The 24,067-nt window shown below is 44.4% G+C and overlaps 2 protein-coding genes across 2 annotated transcripts in view; both read left to right on the top strand.

The window, feature by feature from the left end:
* Positions 1–6,896, top strand: part of LOC307084888 (immunoglobulin superfamily DCC subclass member 3) — a gene marked incomplete at both ends in the record, with an annotated part of 29,217 nt that extends 22,321 nt beyond the window's left edge. The window contains one exon of the mRNA XM_079749394.1: positions 6,885–6,896. Within this exon, the coding sequence (XP_079605520.1) occupies positions 6,885–6,896 (12 nt within the window). The remainder of the gene's footprint in view (positions 1–6,884) is intronic.
* On the top strand, positions 267–24,067 carry gatad2b (GATA zinc finger domain containing 2B). The gene is given in 13 exon segments (XM_079748901.1): positions 267–364; positions 8,629–9,066; positions 11,062–11,191; positions 11,360–11,491; positions 11,948–12,073; positions 12,506–12,679; positions 14,466–14,838; positions 15,662–15,864; positions 15,965–16,078; positions 17,752–17,902; positions 17,905–17,951; positions 17,953–17,989; positions 18,106–24,067. Coding segments are annotated over 12 exon segments (2,061 nt in total). The 5' UTR covers positions 267–364; position 8,629; the 3' UTR covers positions 18,243–24,067.

The raw sequence follows: 24,067 nt of genomic DNA, 5'->3' as shown, positions 1-24,067 counted from the left end.
TAGTCGTTTAGAATGTCATTTGAGCTGATATGGCTGACCAGCATTCATCTTTCGGTGTCGGAGGCTATTTAATACTGTCAATGGTTGGAGGTTTGCCTCGTGCTGCCAGCACGGCGCACGTCCCCTCCCTTCTAGACAGAGACAACAACATACCTTAATAGGGGCGCGTCTCCGACACAGCCACCGACCAATAACCCGTCTCTGTCTGAGCTAGCACCGAGGGGATGAACGCTTGTCGAGGCCCAATCAGCGCCTTTGTGTTGTTTGCCGGTGCCGGAGACTGGTTGTGAGGAGCAATTGCAGCGCTTCAGGATTTGACAGTAAACCGGGAGCCTGTGGAAACCGAGGGGTAAAGGCGAGACAGGTGAGCCCGAGGACATGCGTGAGGCCTAGCCGACATCGGGGTCGATTTGAACCCGCAGCGGCATATTGAGACAGCTGAGCGGGTAGTCGTCGTGCGGACTTGATAACTAGAGACGGGCGATGTTGTTTCGCGTCACAGACAATGAGATCGCAGAGCTTTGCCGTCAATATGTGGACCAAAATGGACATGTTAGCCAGCAGTAATCGCTTCAAATGCATGAATCAAATATAAGGTCTTGGAAACGCAGCAAAACAATCGTAAACGGGAATGTGTTGGCATCCAAATGCATCTTTGTCAAAATACGGGTTGCCAATTGTAATGTTTAATCGCGGTTGTTTGAAATATTTTGGCAAATGACTAAAATGTGTTTCATTGTTGTACCCCCGAGTCTCCAGGGGTTAACTCGGATTGCGTGCGACCAGCTATGCTGAAGGTATACACCGCTAAAAACCAACCGATGTGCATATATCGGTGCTTAATAACCACACGATGAGATTATTTACAACCACAATAAGATGATTAGCGACGTGGTGATAGGAGGTCTAAACGCGACGGTGGTCTGCGAGTGGCTGGCGTCGTTAGGGGCTGTTTTCAATTAGAAGCATAAAAATGGGAAAACGCATCAGCCATTGACGTGAGTGTAGACGTTGTCTGAACTTGGTGTAAATGGCCTCCTTCACGCAGAAGAAGTGCATTGGTTTCTCGGGGTCTTGCAGATGGTGGCTGTTTATAGAGCGTTTTCTGCCCGGCTCTTTATGTTGGTGGCAGCGGGCCCGTCACTGACACATTTCCCTACTCTTGCCCACACCGTTTGGTACTGGCATCCTGGACCAGATCGATGTTTGTCTGGTTTTCTGCCGAAGAATGTGCTATTTGTCATTTATCAGTTTATTCATTTGTAAATATAGACGTATAGTTCTCACGGCACCACTATGGTTTGCAGGTTGTTGCAGAACGTCTTTGGCCCATTACAGTAATGGATTCACGTAGCTCTTTGTCTTAATCTGCACATGAGCATGTTTATTCCGTTTCTAACGCAGGGTGAGCGTAATGGGTTGCTTAAAAAAAAGCCTTCAGTCGACTCCGGGCCGAATCTCACTATGCTTCCTAAAATTCGGAATGAATAATACATGCATAATAACATTTCACTCTGTTTGCCAAGATACGTTTTGGGTTGTATAGTTGGGTAATATTTGTAGATGTTGCATATTTACACAAAAGCTCCACCCCATAAAAATGTTGGAAGAAAATACATTTCATGTGGTTCAACTGTTAGTGCAAAAGGCCCATTATTAACTAATCATTTCACAACATGTGCATGTTTCCAGAATATCTTATACTTAAACCCTTGACAGGTAACTCTGTACCTATGTGTCTCAACATGTTAGACAATAAGGGGCCTTTCTTGGTATATTTAGTCCAAGATGATGTTTTAAGTCTCAACTACGGGACTACTGTACTGTCCTTCAAAAAAACTACAACAGCAGATCTGCCACAGTTGGAAGTAAGCCTTGGCTAAGCTGATGCCCGAAGTGGCCAGAAAGTCATTCAGAACTATAGGGTGAGCACTCACACAGTATTTATGTCGATAGTGGGGAATATCTCTCATATAGGCCTTGTCATATTTGTGTAAACAAAGGCTTGAGTGAAGTCGACATATTTGAGGTAAACCTATTTTTATGTATAGAATCGATGGCTAGGACCCAAGTTACTAAAGTAAGTTACTAAACAATATGATACAAAAGAAAATAAATGATATGATCAGCGAAACACAGACGATGCAATTGCATCTATTGATATAACGACAGCCAATATAGCCAAGCCATACAACCTTCATGACAGATTATTAGTGAATGCACTGACAGATCTATGGGAATGCACTCCATAACCTCATTCCTTTACCCCCATTACCATCATGTTCTAATTTATAGATTTTTCTAAATACTTGTTATTATTATTATTATTATTATTATTATTATTATAGACTTCACAGCAACATTTGACTGTGTAAAAGACATTCAACAACCAAAGACCAAGCAATTCTGAATGCAAGTTCGGTTTAATTTATTCATTTGCATTTTTACTTTCCTACGCTGTGTGACATGTCTGAACCGCAATACCGTTTCAGCCAAACCTCCACAGATTTGGTTTGCCTTAAAGAGCAAGAAACAAGCCCCCCCCCCCCCCCCCCCCCCCCCCCCCCCCTCAGTTGAGATTGAAACACTTTTTAAAATAGGGTACCTCTAGGAAGGATAACCGTGTTGCGACCCACAGCAACTTTGTGATCCTTTTTTAGTAGGGATGTACCGATGGCAGCACTCAGCCTCGGCCTGATACTGTGCTAGTGTACTCGTAAAACTTCTCCAATACAACCCCCCCCATACCACTTTATGCAACGTAGCGTAACGTTTAAACGTGGTAATTTGTCTTATATGATCGTCAACATAATTAATCCAAGCAATCTATGCCATTTTATCACGTTTCTGAAATAAGTCCCCAAATGAGAGAACAAAGGGTAAAAGGGGTAAAATCTGTTCTTCCCAAAACAGTATGTCAACCACTCTGTGGCAAACACAGGTGGTGTTCTTTTTGCAATGTCAGACTGCGTTTTCCATGGTAGTCTGAAAACGTCTTGTATACCGCCACGGTGTGTGTGGATGGTGAAGCTCTGTCTGACCAGCGGTTAATTTCATGTCCACGTTTGAGAGAGGGTTGGGCTTCCCGGACACGTATAGTAATAATTCTACGGCTGTGGCTGCGATTAAACTGGCTCTTTAAACTCTTTAAAATTGTAGAAGTACTCGTATTGGTACTAGGATCAGCAAGTAGCCAACTGTAAGTTCTTATACGTTTGAAATTGGAATCAGTGCAGCCCTATTTTTTTGGAACGTCATTGTATATGAGCTTTATAATGAGTAACGTTGTATATGAACTGCGCTTCACCCTCCCTCTGACGTGGACATCATAATCAATCACTGCTCAGACGGCGCTCCACTCATCCACACGCACGTAGCATTATGCCGTAATTGTCCGGGAAGCACAACTCTCACGTACACCGTCATCGAAATCTACGGCTGTCCACATCGAGCTCCACAAATCCCACACCGTGGTGTCATACTAAACGTTCAGTTCATAAAAGCAAAAACGATCAGTTCATAAAAGCAAGATTCTGAAGTACGGTTCCTCATGGAGGTGACTATACAGACTGTTAAATACTGAATAAATAGTTCCAAAAAAACTAACAATCATCTGAACTAGTGTTAGTCACGTTACACAAATGTACAATACCTTGAAAGATATCGATATTCAATACCATCTATCTCCGTTTTGAGTTTGGCCACTGTGCCTGCATCCCCTTCTGATGCATCCTCTCCATGTGTCTTTCTGTTCCCCTGTATGCTTGTTAACCGTCCCTTCAGATCTGTTTTAGCTTACGTTGTTGGTTGCTTGCCGTCTGGAGAGGGGGAAGGCAACTTTGGCCTCCTATTTCCGCTACATGGACGTCACAGATCATAAGGCTTTGTTTAACCTCCTCTTAAGGTAACAACCCTGTCCTTGAAACTTGGGTCAAGAATCACGGCTGTGTTCAGTAACAGCTGCAGATGTCTGTCCTCATACTTTCATCTGAGATCTACTCTTATATTTTCTTTCAGTTTACGTTTTAGGTTGCTGTCACTTTCCTCAACTGTCTAAGTAGAAAATACCTTCCAACTTAGGGGCAGGACAGAGACAAGAGTGGTGTGTTTTCCACCAGGAAGGGCATCCCTGAAAGAGCTGACAGGGCTCCATTCCTCTTTTACAGCCTCAAGAACTGTAATGTGGTAATCTCTAGGCATGAGGTGCCATTCCTTCCCACAGACTGCTTGTTGCTGTTCTAGAACTCTCTCCACCATTTCATACACTGAGTCCCAGAGTGTCGGCCGTCGGCTCATCATGGATCAGTCTTTGTTCGGGCTCCCGCAAATCTTTTTGCTTCTTCTTCCGCTGTCTGAACATGCTTGGTGACCTTCTGAAAGCAGATGCTGTCTGGTCCACCTCGACAGTGCTCCAGACACGGTCTATAGCCAGGCCCTTGCTAATGGCGAGGTGCAGGTTGTGCCCACAGCAGAGAACCCACATGAAGACTTGCTGAAATGCTTGTAGTTTGAGGCGTTATCAGTGGTGGTACCAGCCATATTGGACGTGCCCTGCTTCCATGTTTGGTGTACCCACTTCTCCAACATCTCCCTCCAGCTGGTGCTCAGACACCAGGTCTGCATCCCCCAGGATTCTGATATGAATTGCAGTTACTGTCCTGAATGTTGATGTGGCCCTGCTGGTCCAGAGGTCAGTGGTGCATGAAAATAAGGGTTTCCCCCAAGTTTCTCCATGATCAGATCTTTTGTATGTTGCAGAGGGCAGGGATTTCAGGATACATGAAGTAATTCTGTGAAGGAATACCTGTTATGTCACTGTTGAAGGAGTTTTCTTAACCCGGGTTTCTCAGAAATATGCACAGTGACCTGATCCATGCATATGTACTCTGTTACAGCCCTGTTCAGTTTCTTAGCTGAATTTGAGTTGCGATCATACTTTCTTTGTTGTTCAAATACTGTTGAAAGAGTAAGGTGTCGTTCGCACCGCAGGTCGATTCTCCAAAGCTGCTCTCTGGTACTGTTAGACAATATCACACTTTTACGCAGTTTAGTGTGTGTGTGTGTGTGTGTGTGTGTGTGTGTGTGTGTGTGTGTGTGTGTGTGTGTGTGTGTGTGTGTGTGTGTGTGTGTGTGTGTGTGTGTGTGTGTGTGTGTGAGACAACAACTTCCAGGTTAATTTACTTCTGACCATAGAGAATGTATTTCCTATCAACTCAGACTCTGCTGTTTGAGTTTCCTCAGTTCTGATGGCTCTGAGGGGATTAGATTAGTTTGGAGAATTACAAATGGCTGTTGGGTCAACAACAGGACGACATCACTAGCCCTATTCCTGAGTTATTTTCTGAAAATAACATACCCAAAGTAAATTAGGTATTTCTCCAAAACGGCAAGGGTTATAATATTAATTGTTGGTAACAAATGAAAGATGGCACCTGGGAGAATGTTGTGCAAGTGAAATAATCAACGTGGTTAAAGAATAAAACTAGACCACAGCATAAGTGGAAGATTATATATCTGCCAAAATAAATGTAAGGTTTTAGATTGAATATCACCAAGTACTGCCAGTTGATAACCCGATAGGGCCGCATCACAACATCTCATGAGTACCTGGGGTGATATTTGATGCCAATAAAGTGAAGTAGAGCTAGAATAGAGAGATTTTAGCAGAGGTAGGTTTAGGCGAAAGGAATCAATAGAACCAATGCAAGTACGACAGTATAAGCTTTATGAAACAAAAACCGATAGATATCTTGAGAACACAATATACACTTTTTACATGATTTTGGTAAATAGAATTGAGGACACAAAGATCATGTGTTCAGATTGAAGGCAGTTCCCTTATTTCCTCTACAACGACCTCTTGGCTATGATCCATTGATTGTCAACAGCATGTTTAGTTGCAAAATGGTGCCCAAACACTGGATCATCCGTTTATGGCAAAGTTGGTTCTTAATTCATTTATTTTTTTTGTGGGAAATTTGTATTGAAATGGTTAAAAAATATTCAGTATCAATATGTAGCGATGAATCAATATTTCGCACAATTTAAAGGTTCCACTTCAGAACCCTTAAATAATGTATTCGGGTCAGCCCTACATGGCATAAACAAAATACATATGGGATGTATTGATTTACTGCATCAATAACCATTTTTGCTTTACTTTGATCCCATGATTTGAGTAAAGCATACACCCCTCTAGCTGTAGGATTTACTCTACTAGGCCTTCAGAAATGAGACAAATCTTCCGTAGGTCTACCCCCTATGCGGGCGTTGTCTCATTGAGTCCTGGAATTTGTTCCTCTCTCTGACGTATGATCTTAAACGTGTGTGTTTGTCGTGTGAAAGTGCATAGATAGTGAATATTTTTGTCAATACAGCGTCTCAAACTGCATCAAGGACATCCGTTGTTGTAAAGTCAGCGTCCATGTTGGTCGCTGCGTCTGCTAGCTCTGCGCTCGATGGCTTTCTGTGGGCCAATCTTTAATGAAACAAAATAACCTGGCCGTAAAATGGTTAAAGCATGCAAAAACCTTTCTTTCTTTCTTTCTTCTTTCATATTGGCCCTCGACGTAGTGCACTTTTTATGGTACCACTGCAAGGAATTGTGGTCATAGAAGGCGGAGCACGGGCAAACGGACATGGTTCCCCAGTGAGTTCTAGGAGAGGATGCACTGCTTCATGCAGAGGTTCTAACACCCGTGTTTGACAGGGGACACAATGGCCTGTTTTTCAGTCAGAAGACAACAAGTCAGGGCCTTGCTTTGCTCCAGGATCCTTCCAACCGTTTTATTTTTGCTTCCCCATCTTGTGCAGCACTCTGCGTGCTGTGTAATAGCGTATGTGTGTCACTGTGTCTGTGACAGTGTTTTTGTTTTTATTTCTAGGGAGGGAAGTGAAGGTTGAAGTTAGGGTTGGCATAATTGTAAGGGACCACAAGCTCATTGTGAGACTCTTTGGCTAAACACTAATTATATAGTTGTCCTTGGTGATTCTTAAAATGTGGGAATAGATTTGTTGTGTTGCATCAGAAGGGATGCAATCGATCCATGACTAGTTCCTTACAGTACCTGCTTTTGTTGGTCACTGGTGTTTCAGACGCCAAAATACTGAAGCAAGCAAAAATATATTTTTGTGGAGGGGGTGCCTCCGCTGCACATAACATTTTAAATAGTGGAATCCTCATTCCGAGTCGACTCAAATACTCTCCCTCAAACAATAATGGCTTTGGAGAAAATGAATAAAAGGGGATGGGAGGCGAGGTTTGAGAGTTGGAGAGTGCTGCGAGAGCTGCGAGCTGTTCATGTTTACTCTAGAATCACGCTCCGCAATAAAGAGATCTTCAGTGGGGAACAAATAGGAAACAGCGGCCCAAGTCTAGTGCTGGTAAATGAAAACAGAAACGTAGAAACAATGGCCTTAAACTGGGGTGAAACCTGGTGAGGTTCCCGCAGCTAACACCTCTAGCCCTATGGCGCCATGGCGACTGGGACTACAGGTCCGTTGGATCGGCTGATCACTGATTTAGCTGCTGTCCTTCTGCAAATCGGACAATTGCTTGTTTTATAGTTTGCATGGATCTCTATTTCTGTAAGATACAGCTAGGATTGGACCCTTACTAAATAGTAATACCTATTACGATTCATATCTTCGTCGATAACGGTGATGTTTTAAAGATATATATATTTTCTCTATACATTTCACAGCCTCCATCACTCAGTCACCGCAGCTCCCTGAGTCAATACGATGGGTTTGTGCAGAGAACAATGGGCCTCTTCAGTGCCTGGTGTCTATATGCACACAGTGCCTGACAAACACAATGAGGGAAACCCCAGAACTCTTGAGCGGCCTTCAGGTAGTTATGTCTGCAAAATGAGGGGGGGGGGGGGGGGGGGGGGGGGGGGGACGACGACATTAAGCACACCTACCATGACTGGCATGGTTCAGGCCGTATGGGGGAATTTGATTTTTGGGGTGAGAGGAGGGAGGTGGATTAGGAGATGGGTCGTGGTGAAACAAAAAAGATGCGTTGGAGATTGGATTTATCGTTTGTGTTTTTATTAAATGTAGTACAAATGCCATAACAGACGTAATACACAATAGTTTCGACTCCCCAGCTGTCTGAGTGTCAAGACCTCCTCTAATTGGCTAATGGAATTTGTCGGACCAATTGATTTAGTCCAATCCTGTGCAAGAGGCGGGATAGAGCGCCGACTCTAGGGCAGCAGCACAGAACCAGCTGGCCACACTTCAATGAGAGGACGTTGGCGAGACGGACACTGCAGTACATTTGAGTAATGGTTTTATTGCAGTATTGCTGATACTAAAACAACTAGGTTTAGAGGTTTTCCCATGAGGTATTTGTTTCTCATTCGAGGAATGTAGTGCTGTTCCTATACAGCAGGTTTGACAGGTTGCTGCACAACCCACGGTTTATTGATGCAGCATTACCATTAATAAACCACCCTATTCTGGGTTTGCTCATGCAGCATTAATGAAACTGAATCAGTCGGTGGTTATTCTGGGTTGCGCTTCAGTTTTTCGACCAAACTCTCAAAGCGTGCGCTCAGCTCCTTTTCAACCTGAACACCAGCTGAATCTCCCCCATGTCTTCCCCCCCCCCTCCGTCAGGATGGAGCGGATGTCCGAAGAGGCCCTGCGCCTGAACCTGCTGAAGCGCGGCCTGGAGACGTCTGCTGAGCGCGAGGAGGCCCTGGCCAAGCGCCTCAAGATGGAGGGCCACGAGGCCATGGAGCGCCTCAAGATGCTCGCCCTGCTCAAGCGCAAGGACCTGGCCGACCTGGCGGCTCTGGAGGGGGCGGCGGCGGCGGCGGCGGCCGGGTCCCTGGGGGACGGGAAGGGGCCTGGGATCAGCAGCCAGCACCACCACCACCAACACCACCACCAGCAGCAGCAGCAGCAGCAGCATCAGAGCATCATGGGCGCCAGCGCGGCCTACGAGGAGAAGCTGAACGGCAGCCTGCGAGCGAGCGGCCACGGGGAGCTCAGCAAGAACGGGAAGGAGAACATGATGGACGAGCCGGTGGACATGAGCGCCAGCCGGAGGTGGTGAGTGGGGACTGGTCTTCTGCCCAGGGGGTGCAGCATACTAGTAGGCCTCAAAGCAAATACTTTTGTTATGATTCATATATTTTGGGCAATTCACATTTACACCGGTGTACACTCGGTGGAATTGTACGTAATGCATAATGTAGTGGATATTAGGCTGACAAAAAAATGTGTGTGTGGGATATTGTCGTGTGTTAGTCACGTCACGCAACTTGTGTGAGGAAGTAAGTAAACAAACCAGCCTGATGCTGGTCTCAAGAAGAAGCGGCATTTAGCTCACTGCTTTTTCTGTTTTAAACATTTTATTGAAGTGCACGAACATGGGGTGCGTTTGGTTGATCGCCTGGCCCCAGTCAGACTGATTAGACCCTGCTGCTAGTTGAGCCCACACACTTTGAGTGCATCGGGCCATCATTACAGACAGGAACAGCCCCCCATCATGTTCTGAGTCTGGCCAGGTGAGTCTGCTTTAAGCAGCCTTCAACCAAACACACTCCACATGAACCTACCTGTTTTGTCAATGGTTGCCAAAACTAGAACCTAATTGATTTGTCGAACACCCTGTAACGCCAATAAACAATTAAAATATGCCACACACTAACCCGACCCTCTACAACAACCCTCTCTCTCAAACGCAAGTTGTTGTTTCTGTTGCTTTTGGCTCAGAGTTCAAAATTGTGTTTCTAATCATGTGACTGGTGAGGGAAAGCCCCGCCCATTCTTCCGGCAAATTAAGTTCGCCCTGCACAAGGGTCTGGAGAAGAGCAATACATTTCTTTCTGCTTCCGATACATTTTTGCGGGAGACAATCACCAAGCTGGCGTTTCCCCCTGGCGCCCTATTGGCTGGTTTAACACAATGACGACAGCAAAGCGACGGCAAGCAGCCAATTGCGTACAGAATCGTTTGAACTGGGCCGTTGATCACGCCTCTTGTGCTGAAGAAAATGACGGCAGCTTCCCCAGACCAACGATTGGCTTGGTCTGGTAATAGTCAGGCTAGGAAGGTGAGGTTTTCACATGTGTAACCTGGCTGAGTCACCAGAGGGTGGTGTTGTGCTGTGATTAAAAGCTGCAGGGATACAGCTTTCCTCAATGCTCAGTGATGTGTGCCCCTCCCTCATGAATGCGGAGATGGAACAGAGAGCATGAGCTGAAGAGCTGGATTACCCTGTTACCAGCATCGACTCACTTTAAAGGGGACATATTATACCACCAGGTTTGAGTTTGATTAGCAATTACAAGCTGTTTTGAAAATGTGCAGCTTCTAACATCACAGGTGGGGTGTCCAACAAGATGTGTGACGGATAGATGAGCAGCGTTTGCTACAGTCCACTGGGTAGGCTGGTAGACTGATCTATACAGCACACATCACAGGTGGACAAGCCCACCTTTGATGTCAGAAGCTGCACATTTTCAAAACGGCTTGTAATGGCTAATCACACTCACACCTAGTGGTATAATATGTCACCTTTTAAGGTGGCAATGGAAAACCCAGCGCAACAACTCCAGGAATTGCCCTTTTGAATATAACTATTTGAAGAACAAAATAGCAATATTGGAATGTTTTCCACAAATAAATCTAATGCATAGAAAAAGGTTATGTTTTTATAAGAATTAAAAAAAGTGTGTCTTTCAGAAGGCCTGGGAATGCGCAACATTCCAATCTTATAAGGACCGCTTGCCTGCTCTCACCGCTGGATATACTCCAACTGAAGTGGGTATAGGCATGTGATCATTTAAAAGTGACTTAACAAATAGTGCCACGCTGTCAGGGAGTCTGTTCATACTCCAAATGGCTTCTAGAGTCTGGTACTGGCGTTTCCAGAGTTATTCTGGGATAGGTTCTGTTCTGCTAGCTTACTATCCGAACGCCTGTAGCGCCTTTTACACCAGGGGGGCCTGGCTTCCTGTCCTATAACCTCCCCTGGTTCTTCTCCGAGCCTGGAGCGTTCTTGTTTCCCATGGTCTCTTGTTTGTGTCTCCTCATCGCCAGCGAGACGGCCTGCGAGAGGCGCTCCCTCTCCCCAGACGTGATCGTCCTGTCTGACAACGAGGCCACCAGTCCCAGGAGCACCCCCCACCCCGAGGAGAGACTGCACCAGGCCAACAGGGAGATCTTCAGGGTGAGCCCAGCCCCAAGGGGTCTCCACACGCAGACCAGGGGACATTAGAGCACTGGGAATGAACTCTATGGATGTGTTAGGACTGTAATGGCTGTTCTTCAGATTAATCAGAGTTCTGGGCTAGAAGGTTACTTCTTACTGACTGTGTGTGTGTGTGTGTGTGTCCAGGGGAAGACGGGTGTGGAGAGGCAGCAGATGATAAAGGTGTTGCGGGAGGAGCTGCGTCTGGAGGAGGCGCGCCTGGTGCTGCTGAAGAAGCTGCGTCAGAGCCAGATGCAGAAGGAGAACGTGGTTCAGAAGGTCAGCCCTCAAAGCCCTCTCTGCATGCGAAGGTCCTAAATGATCCCCGGCCCGGTCCACCCTGTGGCCCTACCTACAAGTCACCTTGTGCACGGAGGAGCAATGGGGCTGTCCACAATACATGGAGGGTTTATTGAAATGAATCATTAATCGACCACAATGAATCAGCTTAATATATTACATAACTGGAATCTCAAGTTATTGGCCAGAACAAGCATTTCTCAGTAACAGACTGGTGTGGAATACTCCGCTAGAGTACTTGCTAAGGATGCAAGAATTATCAATCGATTGCACGGTCTAAATGTCAAAGATAACTTGTGTACTGATTTTGCAAGCAGTTTTTTTTTTTTTTTTTAGTATCCATTGTTTATTTGCCCTCATATTGACCTATAGCCATAGAGGGAATGATTCGCTAAATGTCTGGGTGTGTTCTGAGGTTCCGTTCCCGTGTTCCAGGTCCCAGTGGTGCAGAATGCCTCCTCTCTGCAGCCAACACCCATTCACAGTTCTCAGGGGATGGGGAAGCTGCCTGTTCGACCCGGCCTCAATGCCGCCGAGCCCCAAAATCTACGCAATGTGCAGGTGTGTGTGTGTGTGTGTGTGTGTATTTACATACCTACTGTTTGTGAGCCCTTGTTTCCTGTTGGAGTGTTATCTTCTGAAATGCGTCAGAGCAAGCATGTCGATGGCATTCATGCGCACATCAAGTAGGGATCTCTCGTACACTGTCCTAGCTAGAAATTTGCTGAGGTAGCTGTGAGCGAGTCGTGCCTTTCATGTAAACAGATTGCTTTTATTATCTGGTTCAAAACGGGTTGTAGGAATCTGATAACCTCCGCAATTCTGGAATCTGATAACCTCCGCAATTCTGGAATCTGATAACCTCCGCAATTCTGGAATCTGATAACCTCCGCAATTCTGGAATCTGATAACCTCCGCAATTCTGGAATCTGACGGTGATATTTGTCTTTAACGTTATCCTCAAATCCCCCTAACCTCTCTTTCGCTACACAGGGTCACTCAGTCATCAGGTCAGCAGCCAACGCCAGCAACATGCCCCAGATGGTGATGTCCCAGAGGGTCCTGGCCCCCAACCCCACCCAGCTGCAGGGTCAGCGGCTGATGGGGAAGCCGGGCATGGTCCGCAGCAGCTCAGGCAGCATGAACAACTCTGTGGGCTACCAGCAGGTAGGACCTCAAGGGGGAAGGACCTCCGTTAGTCAGTGGTGTTGAGCTTCTCAGTCCATTGGACTAGATGCATTGTGGTCTGCTTACAGTCTTTTAATGAGGTGTTCACAGTGTATCTGTGGAGACCTGATGTTATTGTCTGGGTTTATTTATTATTTTGGGTTGGTGCCGCTTAAAGCTCAGCCCCCAATAGCACAACCGTTTTCAAAAGCCCTTCCAGAGTCCAAAAAGACGCAGTGCTGAACAACGAAGGCCCGCTCCTGTCAGAGGGGTAGTTGGGGCTGGGAGTAAAGCCTGGCCCCATGATTGGCGTGAAAAGGGATCGGCTATGCGTGGGCTGTGGACTCCTTTTGTGACTTCTCGCAGACCTAGTTTTAGGTCGTCGTTTTCGGAATGATTTGCCGTTTTGAATACAAAATAGTGTGTAACATGTAGATCTGCAAAACAAATATATCTTTATTTTTTTTCGTGGGGGGCTGTAATTCTCAAAAGTTTTTTTTTCTGCAGATAAAATGAATATGGAGCTAAACTAGGGTAAAATCTGTGGATGCCCGGTGGGGATTGAGGCAGGACGATGTTTGCGCACACACAAAGCAACAGGCCTGTTCAAACACAGACACATCGCTTTGATGATACAAAAGAACAGCCGTGAGACCATCATCATACCGCTTTAGTTGATTGTATTGATTTTGGGCCGTATAGTAATTACTAGGGATATGCATTTCTGGCAAAAATACTATTCGATATTCGCTGAGAAAATCTGTCAATCAAGAACCCCCCCACGCACGCACACACACACCTCGTATACACGCACACACACACCTCGTATACACGCACACACACACCTCGTATACACGCACACACAATGACACAGGGAGAGGCTTCTATGATTTGTATGAAATCAATCTGTTTATTTCAACAACTGCGCCATCAACATTCAACATCAAAATGATTTCTACGTGGGCTTAGGCAGATAGACCTACATGCGCCGAAAACAGCTCGCTATTTATTTTACTGAACACAGCCTGCATGACGGTGAACTAGACACGTCTTTAGCATATGGAAACTATGGCCAAAAAAATTACTTAGTGTCTTTTTACAATTTATTTTTTACCAGCATTCGTAGTGTGGATCAGCAGAGAAATAGTCTGCCAAAGACTTTGATGTCGCTTAGCAACCGAGGATGCTGGGGTTGAAGTTACCGGACTACTTGCGGAGTGATACGACTGAAAAAAAAAAAAAATCCACTTTCCTTGACAGCGGTCATTATATGCTTAGCAACGAAGAATTATCAAAAAATTATTCACCACCGGAAGTTGTGAAGGCCCATGCAAGTGAACGGAGAGTTCAACAGCATTGAGAAGAGCCGTGTAATAAATAACGATAGTTGCATTCAATATTCGATTTTCTACGTGACTCCCAACTATTCAACGATCGTTGCCCATCCCTAGTAATTACTAGGGATGGGCAACGATGAGATGGCTGGACTAAGTGTTTGGAGCACAGCAGGTCTGGGTTCAGTTTCGTAGAAGGCCACTCTGAGAGTCCTTCATGAATTGGTCCATCTCGGAAAACATATATCTATCCGGCCCATTTCTGACCTGCGTTCAAAGTAAGATTTTCCTCCTGAATGCGTTAATTGTATCATTCAGAAACGCCGTGCTGGTTTGTCCTCGACTTGCTACAACATCTTGAGTGAGTCCAGTCCGTGAGTCAGCGTCTCCGGTGGGAAAGGTCCTTTGACTGCGACGGCTCCTAACCCCTCCTGATGCTCCTCGTATCCCAGGCTACCAGTCAGCAGGTGGCCGCCTCCCAGCGCACCGGCTCCAACGCCATGTACATGAACCTGGCCCAGATGCAGGCCGCTGCCGCCGCCGCCGCCGCCGCCGGGGCCAGCAGCGCCGCCGGGGGGGCCGCCATCAGCCCCTCATCGATGCCCAGCGCCACCGGAAGCGGGGTGAACTCCATCGCCGACCAGGCCAGCAGCCAGGCGGCTGCCAAGCTGGCCCTGCGCAAGCAGCTGGAGAAGACGCTGCTGGAGATCCCTCCGCCCAAACCCCCGGCACCACTGCTCCACTTCCTGCCGTCGGCCGCCAACAGCGAGTTCATCTACATGGTGGGGCTGGAGGAGGTGGTGCAGAGCGTCATCGACAGCCAGGGTGAGCAGGGGAGGGGCAGGTTGTGGAATGCAGATAAACATTGCACATGTACCGTATACATTAGCTGATGAACTTGCCAGACTTGTCGTCGCTTGTTATGTCAAAATATAGACATGCTCTCATCTCATAATTTACTGCAGCGCTCGACTTGTGGTCCTGTTGGTTCCAGATTCCTGAATCTGGCCACGGGCGTGAGCTTTGAGTCTGGCTATTGTGAATTTGGGCTGCAGCACACTGTAAACACCCGGTGTACTTGAGTTCAAAAATGTATCCGTGATGTACACTTGCAATGTCACTTTTTAGAACCAGAAACCTTTCAGGTTGAAGGACGGGTGGGACATGGCACTCGGTGTACCTGCTTTTTTCATGCTAGAAGTGCTAGGCTAAAGTGCTTGAGAAAGACCTGCGTGGTCTACAATCAGAATAACCACTTCTTAGAACTAGTCTTTGCTACAGTCGACCAATCTGTTAATGTCCTATTGGATGTTTAGGGTGTACGGTTAAACTGCCACCGTCTTTTTGGCAGAAGGTTGGACTGTGCGTTGTGTGTGTGTTGGGACAATACACTAAGCAAGTCCTGACTTCGACACACGATTCTTTTAAGTATGAGTATTTGACGTTTCATTGAGGTTAAGCACCTCTTTTCCTAGAGAGCGCTGTTTAGCAGCGGGGATCCTTTTTGTCATCAACGGCAAACCCTACAACTGCCAAAACAAAACTGACAAACAAACGCCAAAAGCCACAACCGTTGAAGAGCTTCCATCCACGCAGTGGCCTTCCCCAGCAGTGCTCCCCACTCACCACGGTGCGCCCCTCCCCTCAGGGAAGCTGCGGGGGACGCTGTCCCGCATGGAGCCCTTCTACTGCGCCCAGTGCAGGACCGACTTCACCCCCCACTGGAAGCAGGAGAAGAGCGGGCGGATCCTCTGCGAGCAGTGCATGACCTCCAACCAGAAGAAGGCTCTGAAGGCGGAGCACACCAACCGCCTGAAAAACGCCTTCGTCAAGGCCCTGCAGCAGGAGCAGGTCAGCCCCGGTCCCAGCCACCCTGTCCCAGCCACCGAGTCCCAGCGGGCGAGTGGGTGAGCGTGCCTGTGTCTGACCTGTGTCTGTGTCTCGACGGCAGGAGATCGAGCAGAGGCTGCAGCAGCAGGCCGCCCTGTCCCCCAGCACAGCCCAGAACACGGGGCAGAACGCCAGCAAGCCAGAGTCCATGATACGACATCATGCTCTCCGTCAGGTACGTTTCCAATGGGTTCTTTTTGAGTTTAACGTTTCAGAAACCCCCAGAAGCATCTATAACATAACATAAGAACTCAGCATTTTTTTTAATGCAAATTGACGCTCTTTACTAAAAGTGTACACACTTGATATTGTGTCTCTTGGTGAATTGAGAACATGTTCAGCAAGTGGCCCTATTTACATCAGGGAGACATTCTCCTGTATCACACCATGGAAAGAGAGAACCGTAGTGTTTTCGTAAGGGATGAGCGCAGGCTGGCTGGCCGCATTCCTCCTCCTGGCTGTCAGGGATACTGCTCCCCTGAGCAGCCAGGAGGAGATGGAGAACACGGTAAACACCACAAACCAAATTCAACACTGGCAACCTCATCTGGCAAATATCTCGGTCTTAAGTCTCACAAGCAAGTCCAGCCATCGGTGTCAGCAATGTTGACCCTGTGTAGGACCCGCCAGTCAAAGCATCATTCTGTGCAGGGCTGAACGATTTGGGGAAATTATCTAATTGCGATTATTTCGACCAATATTGCGATTTAATATGTGATTTTTTTCATTTTTTAAATTTCCTTATGTTCTGTATTATTCACTAAACAAGCAATAAATCATTCTTTAGCATGACAAACACAACATTGGAAGCAGTCAACATATAAACTGCTCTTTATTTTGATATTATAACCTCTTTATTTAACTTTATTATAAAAAATATATATCGCAGCCTTTGTGATTTGCATATCGCGTTCTATTACATCGCGATGTCGGTTTGAATTACATTAATCGTTCATCCCTAGTTTAATCCACCAAAGTAAGGAACATGAACCCGCCCAATCCTAATCAGAGGATTGACGATGCATGACGACCAGTGTTTGTAATAACACAGTTTAAAAGAACGGCGTTATTATTTTTTCAGCAACGGGGTAATCTAGCTAATTACTGTTTTCGTTGTTACAACGCCGTTACCGTTACTGTACGTTAAATGCGGTGCGTTACTATTAATTGATTGAATAAACTGCGTAATCCGAACGCACCCCTGGCTCCAAACACAAACAGCTAGCCAGGAGACCGGGTGGGTTAACAACGAGATAAGCGATTATGATTGGCTAAGGCAGAGTCATGTTCCATGGTAGCCAATCGGAGCCAGTATTTTTACACAAAAGCCAGGCCCCACACACACACACACACACACGCACACGCACACGCACACGCACACGCACACGCACACGCACACGCACGCACACACACACACACACACAAAACAGATTTGATGAAGCGGCAGAAATGGCGACTCCGGAGCAATCCGATGAAAAGTTGGCATTTTCTGTAGTGTTTGGCAGATGTTCCACAGCCTTTGCAACCAAGCAAATTAAAATTCAATTGGAAGTATATCAGGGCCTTGAATGGGCAGTTCAACCATTTAACACATTAAGGCCAAATGAAAACTGCTCAGAAAAGTCCAAAAATCTTTAACATATAGCAACTTTCTTTTTTTTTACAGTAACGCAAATAGTTACTTTCCCACTTTTATTCACTTTTATTATAGAGTAATTCAGTTGCTAACTCAGTTACATTTTGGAACAAGTAGTGAGTAACTAAGTAACTAAGTACTTTTTCAAAGTAACGTTCCCAACACTGACGAAGCCATGCCAAAGAGGAACCCAACCCCATGTGTCTGCCCAGGCGCCACAGCCCCAGGCCCAGATGCAGCGGGGGATGTCCAGCTCGGCGCGCGGCGTCCTGTCCAACTTCGCCCAGGCCTCCCAGCTGTCGGTGGCCACCAGTCTGATGGGCATGACAAGTGCGAAGCGGTGCGCCAGCGGCGGCGGCAACGGCGGTGCCGGGGGCGGCAGCAGCAGCAGCAGCAGCAGCAGCAACCGGCTCCAGCACGACAGCCGGCGCCAGATCTACAACATCCCTGGTCAGCGGGCGAGAGAGCCGTCGTGGTTCACACAGGTCACCTTCTTCTGATGATGCTGATGAGAGATCGGTCACCGAATATTTGATTGTTTTTTTTTTTCCCTCTTTGTGTCTCAGGGTTAAATATCGCCTACCTGAACCCAGCCGCTGTTGGAAGCCACAAGACTCCCAGCTTAGCAGACCGGCAAAGGGAGTACCTTTTGGACATGATCCCACCTCGCTCCATCTCACAGTCCATCTCTGGACAGAAATAGTCCTCTCGCCCCCTCCCACTAACTCCTTTAAAAACCACCCTGACACAGCACTCTTCCCTCAATCAACTTGTCCCTACCCATAGCATGCAGTGCCTGTTCATGTGCCTACCTTAAACTAACCCCAGAGAACAGCAATCAGCAAGACAAATACACCAAACTTGTCGGTCCACCCAAAATGTCTTACTTTATAATTGTTTGACAAGGTTGTTAAATTATGAACCTGTTGTGATTATTCTATGCTGTGTTTTCTATAAGTATCACAGCCACGTTCCTTTTGTTGGCGTTGTTATTTTGCTTTTCAGCCCTGTTTGCCGGGACTCTTATGGATGGCTTTGGCGGTGGCTAGGCTAGTCGGTCAGTTGGCCACCCTGTTCACCGCTTTGATCACACGGGTGCTCGTACAGGGAGGCTCCCAGGAAGCTGTTGGTAGGGACGCGATGAGTTGGCGGTGTGTTTACGAGCGCTCCTGACCGGGGCACACAAAGCATTTCTCAGTGTTAGTCTGACTTTTGGAGTTCATTCTGAAATCCATTGAGCTCGAAATTAAAAGCTAGTGTTGCAGAATAACGTGTACCATACGGTTTAAAATATGAAACAGATCTTTTTATACTTACACAACCTAATGACTTAAGGATAAATTATTTGGTGCATGTCAATATTTAGTTGAACAACACAAATGAGCTCATTTTAGCCATATCATCTACACAAAATAGGATGTTAGATAGATTGTTTTTGCATTGATGTGAGTACATGAGCCTGAACTAGTCAGTTTGCAAGTTAGGACTGGAGGGATGAATGTTTATGCGTTCTGGCTTCTGGAAACCGGGCAGGTCAGGGACAGCACACACAGGCTTACCCACACACCACCTTGAAATATATTCGCCATTCTTCAGAGAGCCACACACTCAAGTGCAGAGTGAAGCCAGCGATTAACAGCTTTTACATTTCTGTTGTATCCCTTATCTAACTGTAGCATCTAATTGTTGTAGCATTAACGAACGCAGAAGAATCCAAGCCTTGGCAGATTATGTCAATTTGATTTGTTGCTCTTCATATAGAAGATCCTTCATTTTGTCTTTGTGTTCACAGCTGTAGAGCGCGTATGGCGTTTGTGGCCGTCATTATACCTTCCGTTGTTTGGTTCAGTTCACCTCCATGCATGATGGGAATCTTCTAAAGAGACTAAACATGTTATCAAACCTTACTTGTGAATGTGGGTGGGTTCTCTCCACTAAAGTCATACATTCTACCAATAGGTCAACAGGATGGGATTGAGTGAATATTGATTGCTAACAACTTCACTCTCGTCGTTTTTTCCGCATATTTTTCAACATAAATGGCACTGGCAGCGTCTCGAAGTAATACTACGGCTATTCAGACCGTTCGTTTTTTAGAGCTATATAATGCTATTAAAAACATGCATTTAACAAAGCTATACACTGCTACACAAGTTATACACATCAACGATTAACGACGATTAAAGTCCATGCCTATGGTCTCTGGTCTGCGCAAGTGTTCGTGATAGTCTTTTTTTTTCGTGGTTGCACATTATCTGTGTGATAAATCGATAAGCTTGTAAAATAATACAATTGGTATCAATTATTTCAACATTTTAATACAGCAAAAATGAGATTATGCATATTTCCTTGCAGAGATTGTACGGAAGCCTCTAGCCACTATGGTACACGCCATTTTTGATGGACAACCCATAAAAGCACCTGGGCAGTCAAATTCAGCCTGTGGCCGAGAAGACAGACAACAACACTTGCTCTGCTCACAGTCACCATCTCAGAATAGTCATGGTTCAGAGGCATTTATAGATCAACAAAGACATAAATCTGTAGAAAAGACACATCGTCCCCGTTTTATTTAGCAGTAAAATTCTTGACCAATTTCAATCAACTATAGTGCAAATATAATGAATGACATAGATAATTTAATTGCTATTAAAATAGTTGGTCAAGACCTAATGTGATTCTGACTATTCTGTCGTTCATATGGTAGTGACGGCTACTAAAAACTCAATTAAATGTCTGCAATAATGGGCGATGAGAACAAATTAGAAAGATGCAGTCAGCAAAGAATTGAACGCCAGCAGTAAGTCAATATTTAATTTGAGCATTCGGTGTGGTGCACTTCCACCGCATTGAGGGCAGGATGCTGCCTTTAGAGTTCTCGTTCAGAGCCCTAGAGGGTTAACATGGTGTGTGGATTCATGTTGTTCATTTTAAATTGCGTTTAATGTCGTACAAGTGTTTCACTGAAGAGTTTGAGAACGCTTGCCTGCCTTGCCTCCTTCCCCCCTGCGTGTGGTTATTTGTTAGAACTAGTTGTATGCGTAGTGCAAGCGCTTCATCAGAATTCAAATGCTGGTTTCGACACTGCTCACAATAGGCTTATTACTCACTCCCTTGCATTACAATCTGGTAGGAATAGTGGAAGGAATTATTTAGGCCCCAGTTCCGAATTTGCATTTGCTTTGTAATCTTAATTTTTTATTTCTCCCCATGTCATCTGTTTGGAGAGTGGAAAACTCTCATTACCAGAAGAACGTTTGGAGAGTGCTAACTTGTGGGGCTGAATTTTTGGATTTATTTAGTTTTTGTTAAAAGTATTTTGTTTTTAATATTGGCACAATATTCACATCTTATTATTTGTGGTACAGCGACAAAAATGGACATACTGCAGAACATAATTAGGTAGATGTAAACGTGCAATGGTGAGAATGATTTCCATGAAGACCGCTAGCCAGACTGTTAGACTTTCTTCTTTTATTGTGCTTAGTAGTCGTAGTACCAGTAGTATTATTAGTGGTGGTGATAGTAGTGGTGGTAGTTGTAGTAGTATTAGTAATAGTAGTAGTCTATATTTTTTCACGTGTGAATATTTAGACGCGTCGGCACATAGTTATTTTTAGGATACGCATTGTGGGATTGTCTTTTTTCAGTTTGATTGTTTTATAATTGGAATCACTTCTTTTCATAGAGTGACCAATTCAATACAAGAACACATTGTTTGACATTTATCTGTGCCATATTGAGAAGAATTTGCAATAACCAAGAGCCTAGTACAGACTCCAAGCATGCCTTCTTCAAGAACACCGATGAACGAACAGGCCCTTGGGAAAAGAAAAATATAAACCGAAGGCACAACAATTTATTAGATGTAACCAGAAAACTGAGAATGGTGCAGTCGTAATATTAAGAGGAAACCTGGGATCAGTACTCCTGTCAACCGACCCGTGGCCAAAACTATTGATCCAATACTAAGTAGTGCATCAACAGCCTCCATGTCCTTTGTGGTCCAGTATGCAGACGTTTCAACTCGCTAGTTACTTGTGGTACCATGTGTTACTTTCAAACTTGACATAAACTTGAATTTGAAGGTGGAAAAATATGCTTGTGTCGCTTAAGAAATAGCCTTTCTACCTAGAGACATTTTTTTCTTCTTTTTCGGGACAGTTTTCTTCTTTTTCCTGTTGTATTAGTGTATTCTGATTGCTATTTTCGCGTTGTGAAAAATGTTTTTCTAACGTCTCCTGAATAAAATGGTGTTGTACCTGAGAGGTACGAAGGCCACTTGGAGACGATAATCAAACGATATCTATATTGAATATATATAGATGCCTGGCTCGAGAGGGAAAAAATGGATATGGATCTTATCCAATGCAAGAGAGACTTGGATTAATCATTGTGTGATCGCACACAGTTCGCCTCACTCTGGAGGAGCACTTTTCATATTTCCTATTGAAAAGACTTATTTTAATGGAAAAGTCGTACAATTTCAAGACATTAGATGGATTGGATAATATCTTATTGTTTGTGAGAGAGTGTCGCGGGAGATTACTGTATGTTGTTTGTCATTTTAGTGTATACATCACTTATTAAGTCAGTTATTTTGTTATAGTATTCTTTGCCTTTCTTGGATAAAGTGTTTAGCTTTCTTCAAGTCCAATGATTTACATCTTGTGCTGTTTTCCACAAAGCACTTGAATTTGTTTCTTGTGGAGTCATATACACTCCTGTGTTCTCAGCGGTCCAAATATTTGAGCAGTGTTTAGTCGATTTAAAGTATTATTCTGAAGTTGAGATGACCACAAGAGAGCTTCAAACTCCATAGTGGAAAACGGTAGGAGTTACCGATCACACAGGGCTTTCATTTGGCAAGCTCTTCAACACTCTTTTCTGTCCCTTATGTATTTCAATGTGTAATGCATCAGAATTAGCTAATATCATACATTTTTTCATTAACACAAACAGACCTATTTTAGAAATATTTCTGTAGACAAATCCAAGTATCATGTTTTCTTAAGCCTTGTTTTGTTTCTTGGTCTCATAACCCTTTAAAATGGGAATAAGATCTGTTATGAGAACAATTTTCTGGGCTTCCAAAAATTGCAATTAGAGTTGTTAACGCCCATCCCCTGGTCTGGACAGCCGGACTGATATGTTTTTAAGAGTATTATGCTGTTTTTGTACATGATGAAACGCATTGAAATGAGAACGAGCTGCACTCATAGCCCTATAGCCTTGAAACTACCTAGGATTTAATTAATCAGTGCAATACATACATTGAAGTTTACATTTTAAATAATTTGTTTTTGTGTGTCATGTAAAAAATGTTAATGGTTTAAAAACAGTGTCTCCCACTTGCCCTCTCTTCCAACTGTAAAAACGTCCAGATAACTTTGTATCTAGATTTTTTTTTAAGGTACATTCATAAGCTTGCCAAAACCATTCTTTTTGTTAACATCCCATGGTGAAGTAAAAAAATCAAAAACAAATGTATTGACTATAAAATGGAACAATATTTGCTATGTTGGAAGTAATGACTTAATGTAAATAAGCTTTTTTCCTCCCTTGTACTAAAAAAGGAATCAATTTAAATGGTTGTATATTGTGTAAAAACGCAAACAAAAAGCCATGAATATTGTGAAGCTTGTCATTTCGTTTTGTGATTTCCCCGTATATTATTGTGTTACAAATGTGCAAAATGTATGAGATTTAACTCTTGTTGTAGATCTCCCAGAATGTGTTTCCTTTTGTATTGTTTTGGGAGGAAAGTGGTCATTGGTTTACAGGGGAGATGTAATAGCATTTGGTTCTGGTATCGAGAGTCCCATGCACCCCATCCATCCCAAGTTCTTTGTAGAAAGAATATGCACCATATTTCTTTAACTGGGCATGTAAAGTGAAATGCCTCTCCTACTTGGGGTTCAGGTGTGAGTAGTTGTGTACCAACATTACCTCAATAATGTCAAACCAATTCTGTTTCGGGATACAAATAAGCTGATCTTGGTATAGATGCATTCAGTATTTTTACATGATCTCAATTAAATGTATATTCTTGGCAACAAATTGCTCTTCTAAAGCATAAGAAGGTAATACTGAATGAAATGCTTTTGCTTAAATACTCTAGCATTAAAAAGGTCAAGGCAATCCTCTCTATTTTAAATATTGTAAACCATATAACAAAAGTGATCACTTTTCCTAGGAGCTGGAAAATACAATATGAATAGAAATCTGTTCTATTGTCACATTAGTTGCTGTTGAAAATGCAGGGAATATTAATGTTATCGATTAAAATTTGACATCAGGAGAATGAATGACAATATTAGTTAAGTAAATTTAATCTGATATTTAATAAATCAGTTTGTATTTTGCTCATGACATTAATCCTTACCTTTTGCACATCCTTGATATTTAAATGTCTTCAGAAAATAAATTTAGATTAGCTGTTTAAATACTGCCAATTGATTGAAAAAAATTATGCATTGACTGAAAAAAATAAGCTAATTTTGAAGGAAAAACTTTGTAATATTTATC

This window comes from Pollachius pollachius (assembly GCF_949987615.1).
Source record: "Pollachius pollachius genome assembly, chromosome: 13".
Classification (NCBI taxonomy): domain Eukaryota; kingdom Metazoa; phylum Chordata; class Actinopteri; order Gadiformes; family Gadidae; genus Pollachius; species Pollachius pollachius.
This window is presented reverse-complemented; position numbering and strand designations above follow the sequence as displayed.